The sequence below is a fragment of the Sycon ciliatum genome, chromosome 9, assembly GCF_964019385.1.
Source record: "Sycon ciliatum chromosome 9, ocSycCili1.1, whole genome shotgun sequence".
Classification (NCBI taxonomy): domain Eukaryota; kingdom Metazoa; phylum Porifera; class Calcarea; order Leucosolenida; family Sycettidae; genus Sycon; species Sycon ciliatum.
The window spans coordinates 12,514,170-12,528,194 of NC_088651.1; the positions used below are offsets into that span (position 1 = coordinate 12,514,170).

General features: G+C 47.4%; 1 protein-coding gene and 1 long non-coding RNA gene across 2 annotated transcripts in view; both read right to left on the reverse strand.

Annotated features, from left to right (window-relative positions):
• Positions 1-307: 307 nt before the first annotated feature.
• LOC135825281 (uncharacterized) lies at positions 308-2,606 on the reverse strand. Its single transcript, XR_010555046.1, has 3 exons — positions 2,309-2,606; positions 2,051-2,216; positions 308-660 (listed from the first exon to the last, which is right to left on the reverse strand). It is a non-coding gene; the product is annotated as an uncharacterized LOC135825281 (long non-coding RNA).
• Positions 2,607-3,033: 427 nt separating this feature from the next.
• Positions 3,034-14,025, reverse strand: part of LOC135825280 (ubiquitin domain-containing protein UBFD1-like) — a 31,429-nt gene continuing 20,437 nt past the window's right edge. Inside the window, exons 6-9 of the mRNA XM_065338019.1 lie at positions 12,804-12,869; positions 12,240-12,345; positions 9,603-9,685; positions 3,034-4,709 (exon numbers count right to left, since the gene is read on the reverse strand). Coding sequence (XP_065194091.1) covers positions 4,608-4,709; positions 9,603-9,685; positions 12,240-12,345; positions 12,804-12,869 — 357 coding nt within the window. The 3' untranslated portion in view covers positions 3,034-4,607. The remainder of the gene's footprint in view (positions 4,710-9,602; positions 9,686-12,239; positions 12,346-12,803; positions 12,870-14,025) is intronic.

Here is a 14,025-nt window from a genome sequence, read left to right on the forward strand (position 1 = left end):
GCAAGCACATACTGTTACAAGGTACATGCATTGCAGAACAAAGTGAAACCAAAGATACACGGGGTTATAGCTGCACACTCGTGCATATGCTCGCTCAACCCAAGAACACGCATGATGATAGAAATAATCCGGGGGAAACACGCTAACACCGAATTAAGCATCAAGACGTAAATAGTCGTCATCACAAGCCCATAGCCCTAAGGCCGTCGGGGCGTCACAGAGCAAGTATGAACAAGTGAGCGCCATAAAAATCGATCGCGTGCAGCAGCGAGCAGGGACTGCACGTCAAGTGTAGTCCATGAAATAATATTATCAAGCCATGACATTCTGGGCCTGCCTCGGCCACGGCCTCCAGCAACACAACACTGAAGAACAGTCAATGACAAACAGCCGGAACGAACAATATGACCCAAAAATTGCAATTTCCTTTTACGAACAGAAACAATAAGTGGGACTTGTTTGTGAATACTATTAATTTATTTCCTCTCTAACAGACACAATCGTCCGTAAATAGTGCAGCTCTGAAAAAGTAAAAAATACATTGACATGTACATTGGTGTGCCGAGTAGTATCATCCTTGATTACCCATCCAACCAAGACGTTATCAGGTCCCAGACGCCGAGATCGCACGCCGAATGTGAAGTGCATCTAGCCTTGAACCTGTTGCACAAGGCACACACATATGACAAAAATGACATCCACTCCGATTATTTCCAGAGGCCAATCATAACAGAACACAGAAATGAAACCACGGGCTCAACAAAGTACATGTAAACGCAAAGGAAATTAGTTAAAATAATCCATGAAGTGCTATTTTAATTCCAGCGCTGACTGCAGTGTGGCGTCGTGGCCCGATACCCACTGAGCATAGACACAAGCTCCATTTGACAGGGGCAAGACATACTATTTTGGAATAAAGTCATAAAGTACAGCATTCCAATGACATGACGGACACCTCGTGCAAATGCGTGGTCTGTTCATCCGGCCAACTCGGCCACGCATGAGAGTGTGTGCATGTACGCGCGCACGCAAGCGCGCGCGTGCACACACACCATGTATTCGGTGCGTATGGCGTACCTGTTGCGGAGATATGAAGATGGAATCATTATCATGATGTTACATGTACATGTACCGTGTATGTTTGAGTGTAAAGTAAATTTTATTTTATTAGGCCACACTGAAGAAGGTCTGTGGTTCGACTCACCCGACCGACCGTACATTTTTCAGCCCGACCGTAACTTTTTTTCGGCGGGCTGTCGTGTGACTGACGTACGTGGACTGAACACGTCCACGTCTACGTGCTGTGCAGCGTGAGTCTGCGGACGCAGGCGGCTCCTTTTGGACTTGACTTGTAGTTGTACTGCAGTGCAGTACAGTGCAGTGAGTGGTACGACTGCTGCCTTGTGCTGGTAGTAGAGTCTACTCGATACGACCACCGGCAGCCTGGCGAGACTTATTTTGAAGTGACCGTCCGGTTGAGAGTGATCGCCTCGTTCCAGATTAAGGACGGCCTTCTGTTTTGGGATGAAGGACAGACGAGATTGCACTTTCCTCGTGTATTGGGAACGATATTTCACCTGTACCGGTAAGTTGCTGCTCCATGTGTGCAAGCACAGGGAGCGTCGATGGAAAAAGCCCATGTATTCGTGCACGCCGACACCAAACTAGCAATACATGTACCGGTACATTGTACAATTTGTACTTCGAAGTAGTTCCCGAACTTACTTTCAACTCGCATCGTTCTTCATTTGCTTGATGATTTGGACAGTCAGAGTCACCGCTTGAAGTAAGTTATTCTCTTCTCGTTCCAGAGCTACACAATGTTTCAAAGTATTAGCCCGTGATCCCTTTATACAACATGTATGGCATAACACTGCGTAATAATGCCGATGTACTGGGTGTCTAAAGGCAGTACAGTGTATTTACATGTACTAAAAAATATATTTAAAAAATAATAATCCGCCCGCCCGCCCGTAAAAAAAATGTCCATGTTAGTCGAACCACACACCTTCTTTAGTTTGGCCTTACACATTTCTTCGACACAACTTACTCCACATCTTCGCATTTCTCATAATCCATCCACCTACACTCCATCTCAGTTGAGGAAAAACTCTCCCAGGTATAGACTAGTCACCACAGCCATGTGATGACATTGGGATGGGTCCCAAGCACGATTGCACTCTCCAGTTACAATATAATTTATTTGTCCAGATTATCTGTGAAGACAAAATGCAATGCATAGCGGCAATCGATGGATGAAGAGAGAGTTTGCAAATACACATATCTTTCCACTTGTTCAGGAGCTTACCTTTTGGAGTTCACATCGTTTACACGACCTCTTATGCTGTCTTGCACCTTGGCTTTGTTGACCATGGATACGCCATCCCAGAAGACATTCTACAGGAGCTACTAATGCAGAGCGTTTTTCACGCTCGATCTCGGCGATCTACCTCGTCACGCCAATAAAATCCTCCGTGACACTGGCTTCAGTCACAAGAGACGTCTCAGTAAGGTAATGAGCACGACAACACCGTCGAGATCAAGGACAAAGAGAAAACAAAACACTCACTGAAAACAGCAAAGAAGAAACGAAGAAATGTACACGATTCCTATAATTATGTTGCCACTGACAACTGGTTCGATGGAGACGACGCTACTTTTGTTTGTCCCCAGTGGGATCGTTGCTATGCGTATCGAAGGAACTGTGACGTCATCACTTAACAGCCCCATACAAATGCCAAGTAATGATGTATGCATGTCCAGCCCTCGCTACTTCATGCTCTTGATGCAGCCAATCTCAAGGCAGTGCACTAACGGCAGAAAGCCACAGACGGTACATTTTCATGCTACACAAAACAGAGGAGCGTCGACCAGAGATCCATGAAATACAGTGTACCATGCTCAGTGCTAGCTTCCACTGAGTAACTGTTGGTAGCCAGACAAATCTCTGGAGACCAGAGAGGACAGGTTATAAAAAGACTCTCGGCTGGACGGTTTTCCCAACCCATTCTTGCACAAAGAGAAACAGTGAACGGCTGTTGCAATCAGGGTTTGAACACAATACGACTACGGTATGTACATTGAATGTATTGCAGCGTGGGCACGGACGGCCTTGCCAGGCGGCCTCCGGGAACATCAGATTGTAAAAAAATCACACACACAAACAGCCTCGGCACAAGGAAGGGGATCTTAAAATTTAAAAAAAAAACACGCTGCAACACGACGAACACACACACACACACACACACACAGACTGGAGACAAAAGCTGGTGGCGAGAGCGTTCTGTGAACAGGCGATGATCTAGCCCGGCACGGTTCTCTAGACAGCTGGTATCCAGAAAGCGTACGAGCAAGGGGAGGCCGCAAGACGTGTGATTGCCATTGGACCACAGCCGGTCGGCACAGCGCAGCAGAGTGCAGCAATATTTGCACGTAGTATATTAGTCAAGAGAGCATCCCGGCGACGGCCTGTTGTGTACGAGCTCCAACATAGCCCCAGAGCGGCCCCGGCTATTGGCAAAAAGGAGTTTCCTGCACGCATGCTTGCACAGGCTCACAGGCCCAGACATAGACACACAGACAGACACACATACAAACACATACGCACAGCCGGGAGATGGAGTGCTGCGGCAATAGCGCGTAACTGAATGATGACAAGAAGCTCACGAGCCGTACTAGCAGTCACCAACTAAACAATGTGGAGATGGGGGTGAACCACCTTCCCATCACCATACTCAACACACTTGCATGAACAATGCACTTTGTAACACAGACAGACACACACAGACAGACAGACAGACAGACACACACACACACACAGACACACACACACACACACACACACACTACTGCAGCAGCAAGAGAAGAAAAAAACAGCCGGTCGGTTAGCCGGGCGTATCCACACTTGCAAAAGATCAGCAAAATAACCCAGCACAAAACAAGCATGCTTGTGGCCCGTCACACCAGCACTGGTACAACGGACTTAGCAGCAGCAGCAACAGCAGCATGCATAGCATCAGCAGTGAATTTTAATCAGCATTAAAGTGAGGTTGGCAACACAAACACAAACACACAGGCACAAACACAAACACGCAAATATACACAGCGCTCAAAACACTGTCAGCCACGGCACACGAAAACAGCACGGGCTCGACAGCAGTCTTTGCAAAGGTACCACACCGGCGGTTGCAACAGGAGGGCAAGGGCGAGGTAGCTGGGCACCCGGTGACAACAACCACCGTCAGTAGACTGGCTCACTATGGGACGCAAGCAGGCAGAGATCAGCAAGCTGCAATGACTACAATCCACATCATCATCTCGCTAAACCGCGCGCACAGGGGCACACGACAGGGCAGCCCAAAGAAACAACGCGCTCATCCAGTGCTACAACGCAAACCAAGGAACAGCAGCAGCGGCCTGGGAGAGAACAACTACTGCTAGAAGAAGACATGACTAGAGCCACTGCAGCGGCAGAGTGCTAGCTGTTAGAGTCGGTGGTATCGTACCAAACGCAGCGCTACGCCACCGCAGAGGTTAGCACGTGGCGGCTATAGAGTTTTGTCAACATCGTCGATGTGCTGTTGTCCTTGTTGGAGAGAGTGCCATGGTTAGAGATGACCCAGGACGGTGCGGCGGATGGAGTTGACAAACTGACTGGGTACCCAATACACCCAGTAGCGAGACTGCTCTGTGCTGCCCAGCTGGAGTCCCTGCAGAGTGCACCAGCCAGAATATATAGAGTTATAGATACTCAATCAGAGTTATAGATAGTTACTTGAAGTAGGTACACAGACAGACAGATACACGCACACACAGATAGACACACAGACGTACATGCACACGCGCACACACACACATGCACACACACACGCACGCGCGCACACACACACACCCGCACATGCATTAGGCATAGACAATAGATAGCCAATAGAGAGTTTTAGCAACTCGTGAACGAGTAGACTTCTCTACGAGTCGGTGACAGGGAGCCCTACATACATAGGTATGCGTAGGGCCGCCTGGTCGGTGGTCGACTCGGGTGCCTGGGTTCGAGTCTCGTTGTGTGCTGCAATCGGGGTTCGTTTCGCACGAATCAAGGGCAGTTGATTCGTTTTGGCATACGAGTCCTTTCCTTAGATTTATTTCATTGACCAGCGCGCGCAGCGCTAGGGCGCGCGGCCGGGAGATTTTATTCAAAAAGAGCATGATTTGAGAAGAGGGAAGCTTCAACTTGAAGTTCAAATCCTTACTGTTGCTTTCTTTTGCTGGTGGATGATTTCGATGCTCGTGTCCATCTTCTGGCATACGGCGAGAAGATCATGGATGAGGACGAAATAGTCTTCCTTTACTTTGCACTGGAAGAATTGATCGTGGTGCAGATTATCGTGGTGAGCAGCATGATTTGAGACGTTTCCTCGGCTTGGGTTAGACAAGCTCAGCGGCGACGGTTGCGCCAAACTGTTTCGATTTCCTCTACAACACGCTGTAGTCCTGGACAGGATCCAAACTCCTGAGTCCTGTTGGTATGCATTTTAGCGCACCGTTGTAGTGCAAAAAAGTGCTCATGCATATCGACTATGAAAATTAGTGACGTGCATCATATTATCGTATGGCCTATGGGTCTCACTCGTACTCGTTTCGTTTTCCTTATCGTTCACGAGTTGCTAAAACTCCCTAATGGCAATGAGTGTACCCGATGCAACGCTCCCTTCAGACAACATAGTCCCGCTGATTTCGAAACCCCAAGTTTGGCTGAATTTAGAGTCAAATGTAAGGGGCTGTCCGAGGTTACCAATAATATTTTCAAAACGAAATGTTTTCGTTTGTGGGTGGGTGGGTTTGATGGTGTTTCGTTTTGAAAATAATTATTGAATGCTGATTGAGAATGCCCAGTTACTTCTGGATGTCGAAAATTGACATCAATATTAAAAATTTTTTATTGGAATTCGTTTTACCTGCAGAAAAGGTGGGTGGGTGGGGGCTGAAAAATACTAAAACTTTTCGTTTTGTAAAAACAATCGGTAACCCCGGACGGCCCCTAACACAGCTGAATCAAAAAAATAGATGAAAAAGTATGGATAAAAATGAAAGGACAAAATGTTACGAGTTATGACTAAACTGTCTACCAGCGTAACCAGATCACACACAGTTAGCGAGTGTGACAAAAACTCGTCAGTTTTGTGCCTTTTCGTCGCACTCGCTGACTGTATATTATGATCTGGTTACGTTGGTAGACAGTTAGTCATAACTCGTAACATTTCGTCCTTTCTTTTTATCCACGATTACCTTGGCTCAACATCCGAGTTTAAAAAAAGTATGCGTTTCGTTTTCCGCAGTACAGCCTATCGCGATAAGCTGCGCACTTTTTGCAATCCAAACGTTCTGTACTTTGGTACTATATTAAACCCACTAAAATGTTTCCTTATTTTTTGCGAGAAGAGCATAACGCAAATAATATTAACCATCGTGAAATCAAACTTCAACACTGAGTGTATATGTGTGACCACGGTGCTCCGCAGACATTCGCCATTGTAAACTCGCTGGTTCTATGAGATCGCAAAATAGTCCGTCAGCCAGTGGTGCCAAAGTGAGTCCCCTGCTGCACGTACAAATCGAACACCTGGAAGTGACGTCAATCGACAGCAAAAGCATCACTGAATCCGACCTGCCTACTTTCCCCGGCGAAACTCTTGCACTCCATTCGCAGTGTGCATCAGAAGTTCGACAATTTTCTTCTTCTTCGCCAGCCATTACGAGGTTTTCCATTCGTTTTATTAGGACATCCAGTACGTCTCCACTGAAAAACGTGGAGTATTGTCAACGTTTGGCGTGGTTTTTCGTCGCGATCGATCTAAAATCGCAAAATAAATCGCCGTCAATTTAAACAGAGGTGAGTTTGCTTGGAGCACGTACAGATTGTATGCGTACATGCGCACCGGGAAGAAGATGAAGATGCTCGCCATATTCAAATAACTACATGTACTGCAATTGTTGAAATACAATGTAACTTGTTTGCAACTACAATGGTACCAGTACTGAATCTCAACGTTGCAACTAGATAGTACTACTTCAAAGTAGTCGAATTGTAACTGTACTAGTACAACCTGGCTGCAACAAGCTCAGTGTGTGTGTGCAGGGCATAGCTTAAGGATTTCATTTAGCTCGGACAAATGTCCTTCCGTTTTAAAATCTGTCCGGACATTTTCCACGACACATTTTCAGGGTGTTTCTTCTTTTTTTTTTAGTAGTGCTGAAGTATACTAGTATTCACAATGACTCATTATGTGGACGTATCTCACACATTACTATGTACAATTCGCCAATTTATTTGTATTAGAAACTGAAGTATTTACTGACGACAAATGTATGTACAAGAAAGCGTTGCAGTCAAGAATTTTGCGAACGCGATATGCTCCTTGCAGAGAAGGTAAGTCAGTTCGAATTTGCGTCGTGCAATAGCGGCAGCACCATCGTCCATCTTGCACAGTGCCTTCGCAATTGGAGTGAATTAAAGGGCATTTCGAGCGGGACACTCTTGCCTGCGGAAAAGATTCATTGCTCGTTTATGCATCTCCGTTCCAGCATGATCCTTGAACGCTGATGTACTCAGGTTCTTGGATCCGGTTATGAAAGCCACGCTGAAGTTTTTACAACTGCGGACTCTGTCTACAAACTTGATGCACACGGAACACTTCAAACATTCTGCTAACAGCCGATCGTTCTTCTTCTGGTCATAAATCAGCCAGGCGGAAGTAGTCAGCTCTGCATCGTCCGAGATCCACTTACCGCAAGAAGCGGCCTTCACACCACGGACTTTTTGCCCGGCGGCAAGTCCTCTGAATCTCCCTTTCGCTTTCCACAAGACATTCTAAAAGACTCAGGATCTGCATTCCTGGTCAGTGAAAGAGTGAAAAAATATGACATCTTCCTCTCAAGAGCGAACAACTGCACTGCAGACTGCAGTTCAACCCATCGATTCAAGTGCGAAGTCCACACCAAAGGTCGAAAGTGTGAATTGACTGTAGCAACCGCGTTGCTACAGGCGGATCAAGTAAATCTGGTGAAGTCTACGCCTGAGGCTACGGTGTAGACGTGTTAGTTGTACGATATGAAAGTCGCATTTGGCACGAAGCTCCGAAGAAAGCCCAACTCTGCATAAAAAGGTTGAACGGTCGCTGCTTTTTTTTTTCCTTTTTGACCGGACACTATGTCCGAAGAAATTGAAAACGTCCGGTCAGTGGCCGAAAATGGCCGGAAAATGTCCGATGTCCGGCCGTTAATCTATGCCCTGGTGTGTGTGTGTGTGTGTGTGTGTGTGTGTGTGTGTGTGTGTGTGTGTGTGTGCGTGTGTGCGTGTGTGTGTTGTCCCATGAGTTCGTGGGGGGCGGTTTGGAGTTTTTTCGCTCTTCAATTTTCTGAAGTTTGCTGGCTCTTGAAAGCGCCACGTGGTGGCCTTTGGCCACCCCAGTTGGCTAGAGTGTCAGAACAACTCTTGGAAACTCAGGCGTCATGTCCGGGGCAGAGATTGATACTGCCACTTGTCGTCTGACAAGAGTTGCCACTCGTCGCGGTGTGACGAGCCCGCGAGTGGGTACTGACAAGAAATCTGTCCATAGAAGAGTGGAGAGGGAGGGAGAGAGTCTTCAGCTGGCTTCCTGGAATGTTCGCTCTCTGCTGAACGCCTCTGGCCCGATAGAGACGGCTTTCGCTCGCCAAGACAATATTCAAAATTCAAGATTTGAATTTGATGAGAGAAGAATCGATGTTGTCGTTTTGGAGCTGGATCGTCTAGGCTCGGAGTACAGTGGTGACAGAGGCATGAGCTGTGAGTGGAGACGGTTGCTGGAGATGGATGGTGATGCAGGGAGAAGGGTTACGCTGCCTGACAACGCGTGGGAAATTGTTTGATCCTGCAATTTCAGTTCGAGTGCGGTGGACTTCCAGACGATGTGTCCTCATGGCTGTTTTCAACGCTTGGCCCCATCGCTGATATCCCTGCGTGGGATGTTCTTCCAGTGGAGTCCGGGTGGGACTTCGGGTGCCCACACTTCATCACCTGGTTGATTGTTTCGGAACTGCAATAATGCAGGTTCAAATAATTATTGTTTCCTTTTTGTGCGTATCTCTTGTCATCTCTCTTTTCTATACGTCGCACACCAGATGTACTACTATCGCTGTCTTTCTCCTGCTATCTCTCTCTGCTTGCTGTTTTTGTTGCCATTGTCCCTCACCATACCCATGCTTGGGTGGAGGGCGGCGTGACCCGTTAGGGTAGCTGTCAATACAGTACGCAATCGTGGACGACGTCGTGGCGGAGCGGCTTCCTGGTGGCAGTGCGGACTTCTCTCGAGCTCTCTCTTCTACTCTCCCCTGTCTCAGGGGCGGCGTGGCCAAGCATTAGGCAGGTGTGTGTGTGTGTGTGTGTGTGTGTTTTGTGTGTGTGTGTGTGTGTGTGTGTGTGTGTGTGTGTGTGTGTATGTGTGCGTGTGTGGTGTGTGGTGTGTGTGTGTGTGTATGTGTGCGGTGTGTGTGTGTGTGTGTGTGTGTGTGTGTGTGTGTGTGAAATGAAAAAAAACCCACAAATCAGGGATTCATTACCGCCTTACCATGACATGATAGTCTGAATGTCCGGTGATCGGTTCCGAGACGATGTTCTGAATCTGCGACATTGGAATCTTGTCTGTGCGAACTGCAACACATCCACACAGCACAGCACAGCGAATGGACATGGACACACACACACGCACACACACACACACACGCATACAAGTACGTACACACACACACACACGCACACACGCATACACACATACACACACACACACACGCATACAGACATACACACACACACACGCATACACACACACACACACACACAGGAACTAGCTGGCATGAGAAGATGAACGGCTCTCTCTCTCTCTCATGTCCGTCTCTAGCAATATCACAGACAAAAGGGCACGTTGACACTACGGCATACCGGCAAACATTTACGGGCGGTGTTGGTATGACAAACTGTAGCGTCTGCTATAAATCGAAGCCTGATTTTTAAGATACACTGTCAGCACATAAGTCTGGTTTTAGTACTTGCTACTGGTATTTCTCTGCATGAGAATTGCCAGTTGGCATCTGACAGAGATGCCAACTGGCAGTCACACTGTGCATCTACTGCTTACACAGCTGCATAATGCCGTTTATTATTATGATTTTTAAAATTTTACTATTATTATTTTTTTCGGCAACGCAGATGATGATGATGATGATGATGAATAGGGAGGTTCTGCTACACAGAACTACGTACCAAACTCAGTGTCAACTGCAGTGAAGTTTGACACGGACGTTTGACACGAACGTTTCGTTTGCGCCATAATGTACTCTGTCCGCTCAGCTTTCATGCGGAGCCAGCCCGTGTGAAGCGCGGCATGAAAACATCCGTATGAAACTTCATCCCGAACCACGGCGAGGTTTCCATACCGTATTATCTCCCTTATAAACACGGTACTTATATTTTTTCAACCCACCTCGCACCCGTGTTTATAGAGGAGACCGTGATAATACTGGAGACCGTGTTTATATTTTTTCAACCATGAAAAAGTCAAGAAAGGTGCATGCCGGTAACACACTCAAATTGGAATTTAACTCAGATTTCATGATTAGAGAACAGGAAAAGATCAAAGAAGAGTGACTGCAAGTACAGTCCCGCACGTGGCCGTGGAGCACTTTGTTTCTTTTAGCTCTGGAGTACGAGTTTGAGTACGTACGCGAACGCGTCCGCCCGCATACGTCATTTCAAGGTAAGCGCATGCGCACAGCTGCATTCCAGTATTATCACTGTGACTATGTTGGAGACGGCGTTTGTAATCTCAACAGCCCTCCGACCTGTGCTTATAATGGAGACTTTGCACGTGTGATGCGTCGACACAATCAGTACAAACAACGTCGTAAATCACTCGCGTGAGGAGCATTGCATCGTAGAAATGACGTCAACTTGAAATTCTGTCAGGACAGCACACTGCGCCCGAGAGAGCTGCTCACTCTTGGGGGTTAAGGGCGATTCACAATACAACTTTCTGCGACGCAACACGCAATTTGCGACAGCTGCGACAAGAAACTGCCTGTCGCGAGCTGTCGTGAGCTGTAGCAAGCTGTTGCAAGGCACCTGTCGCAAGGCACCTGTCGCAGAAGTTGAAGAAAGTTCAACTTTTGCGACACGCGACATACACCAATGGAGTACAGTTTCGACCCTGGGTGCACGTGCAGTGCACGTGCATAGTACTACTTGTGCATGAGGATGTCGCAAACATGAAGAATATTGTGAACCGTGTGTCGCTGTCGCAGCTCGTCGCATGTGTCGCAGCTCGTCGCATGTGTCGCAAGTCGCATGTCGCGTCGCAAGAAGTTGTATTGTGAATCGGCCTTTATGAACTCTTTGTCCAATCCTCTGGGTCATCCCGATCAACGGATCAATAGATGATAATTATGCCAAATAACGTTGACGTGCAACTAGACTTGGGAGGGCATTGCACACCAGTTGAATACGAATCATACTACAGAACAACAACAAGGACAATCAAGACTTGTTTGCTGCTACTTCAAGTTTAATACTCTCCCAATCATCAGGCTGCCTGATGATTGCGAGAGCATGAAATTTGAAGTAGCAGCAAAGAAGCCTTGATTGTCCTTGCTGTTCTGTTCTATATCACGCTCTGCCTCCGCCATGGTGTTGAGCACTGTCAGCACACTGGGTACATCCTCCGGTGCAAACAATACTACAATGTGAATGTGTACACAGTAGGCCCTGAGCTCTCCAGGAGCACAAGTCAAAGGTAACCGTACAACTTTGAACTTTGCATGCAACTACTCTGCAATGCCCTCCCAAGTCTAGTTGCAGGTTATTCCCGTAGCTATGCAAAAGACATTACTTTAGTAACATCTGGCGCTAAAATGACAGGGGTGACAGTGTTGAAGCTCTGAGCAGACGGCGTCGGCAGGGGTGCCGTCAGTAATATCCACCGCCCGTTCATGTGTTTTGCTTGATAAGAAAATCCAGCCCATTGTATTGTGGGCTAACAGCCACACCTGCAATGGCATTGCTTTCTATCCAGCTCACAACATAATTGGAAAAAATGAAGCTGCAAGGAGCGTCCAAACTCATCTTGAAGAAATCCCAGGCCGTTGATTACGGACTCGACCCAGCAACACGACCTGACAACCCCAGCTGACTAGCTAAGCCAGACATGCGTTACCTTTTGTTCCAATCCAAAGCTCGTCCTGCTCAAGCTTGAAGGTCAGCCGCACCTTGCCATTGATACTGTTGACCATGCCCGAGAGAGGAACCTGAGGCAGAGGGTCCTGGAGGCGGTCATCGTCACATGACCATATCACCGCATACACGCGTGCACATAAACGAGCGCATGCGCACCCACAAACACACATGCACACACACACACACACAGACAAATAACTTTCTCAAACTACACGGCCATAATGACGAGCAAGCTTTGGTAAAGATCATCTGACAAACAAAGTATGTCAGGTTGCTAAGCAAACGGGAGATACAAAGAGACGTTCTGAACAACGATAACGAAAGTGAGGTACAAATGATATCATTACAACCGTAACGGTTTGACCCACCTTTGGTTTCAGAAGCACACATTTCGGAAGTCTCACATTTGCCAGGTTAGACTATTATTAGTAATGGCTGATTACACCCAGCATTGATGGTGCGAGGGGATTAATCACAAAACTAAGCACCTAACGAGGAGTGAAACATCGCCAGCTGCATCCGCGGTGTCCTCGTGTGTACTTACATGTTGTCCGATGATGCCGATGGTGGCATCCTCCGGCTTGCCTTTCGAGATGATCTTTTTATGTTTCTGTTGTTGGGGAGAATAAACAAAGAACCCAACAGATAGATGTAATGTCAAAAAAGGTACGAGAGAGAGAGAGAGAGAGAGAGAGAGAGAGAGAGAGAGAGAGAGAGAGAGAGAGAGAGAGAGAGAGAGAGAGAGAGAGAGAGAGAGAGAGAGAGAGAGAGAGAGAGAGAGAGAGAGAGAGAGAGAGAGAGAGAGAGAGAGAGAGGGAGAGGGAGATGGAGAGGGAGAGAGAGAGGAGAGAGAGAGAGAGAGAGAGAGAGAGAGAGAGAGAGGAGAGGAGAGAGAGAGAGAGAGAGAGAGAGAGAGAGAGAGAGAGAGAGAGAGAGAGAGAGAGAGAGAGAGAGAGAGAGAGAGAGAGAGAGAGAGAGAGAGAGAGAGAGAGAGAGAGAGAGAGAGAAGAGAGAGACAGAGAGAGAGACAGAGAGAGAGACAGGAGAGAGAGAGAGAGAGAGAGAGAGAGAGAGAGAGAGAGAGAGAGAGAGAGAGAGAGAGAGAGAGAGAGAGAGAGAGAGAGAGAGAGAGAGAGAGAGAGAGAGAGAGAGAGAGAGAGAGAGAGAGAGAGAGAGAGAGAGAGAGAGAGAGAGAGACAGAGAGAGAGAGAGAGAGAGACAGAGAGAGAGAGAGAGAGAGAGAGAGAGAGAGAGAGAGAGAGAGAGAGAGAGAGAGAGAGAGAGAGAGAGAGAGAGAGAGAGAGAGAGAGAGAGAGAGAGAGAGAGAGAGAGAGAGAGAGAGAGAGAGAGAGAGAGACAGAGAGAGACACAGAGAGAGAGAGACAGAGAGAGACAGAGAGAGACAGAGAGAGACAGAGAGAGACAGAGAGAGAGAGAGACAGACAGACAGACAGACAGAGACACACACACACACACAGACAGAGGGGAAAGAGAGAGACAGACAGAGAGAGACACACACACCGAGACACAGAGAGATAAGACAGACAGAGACAGACAGAGAGACAGAGAAAAAAAAGGAGGATTAACGACATCCGCATATCCGTCCCGTGATTCCTACCACAGAAACCTCTATCAAGGAAGTAAATACGTCACGTGAGATTGCGATAAGAGAATTCCGAAATAGAGCAAAACCTGTGTTTGCCGGACCCTGTATCCAGTGGAACACTGTATTGACCGGACAAACTGTCATGCACCGACGTGCTGTG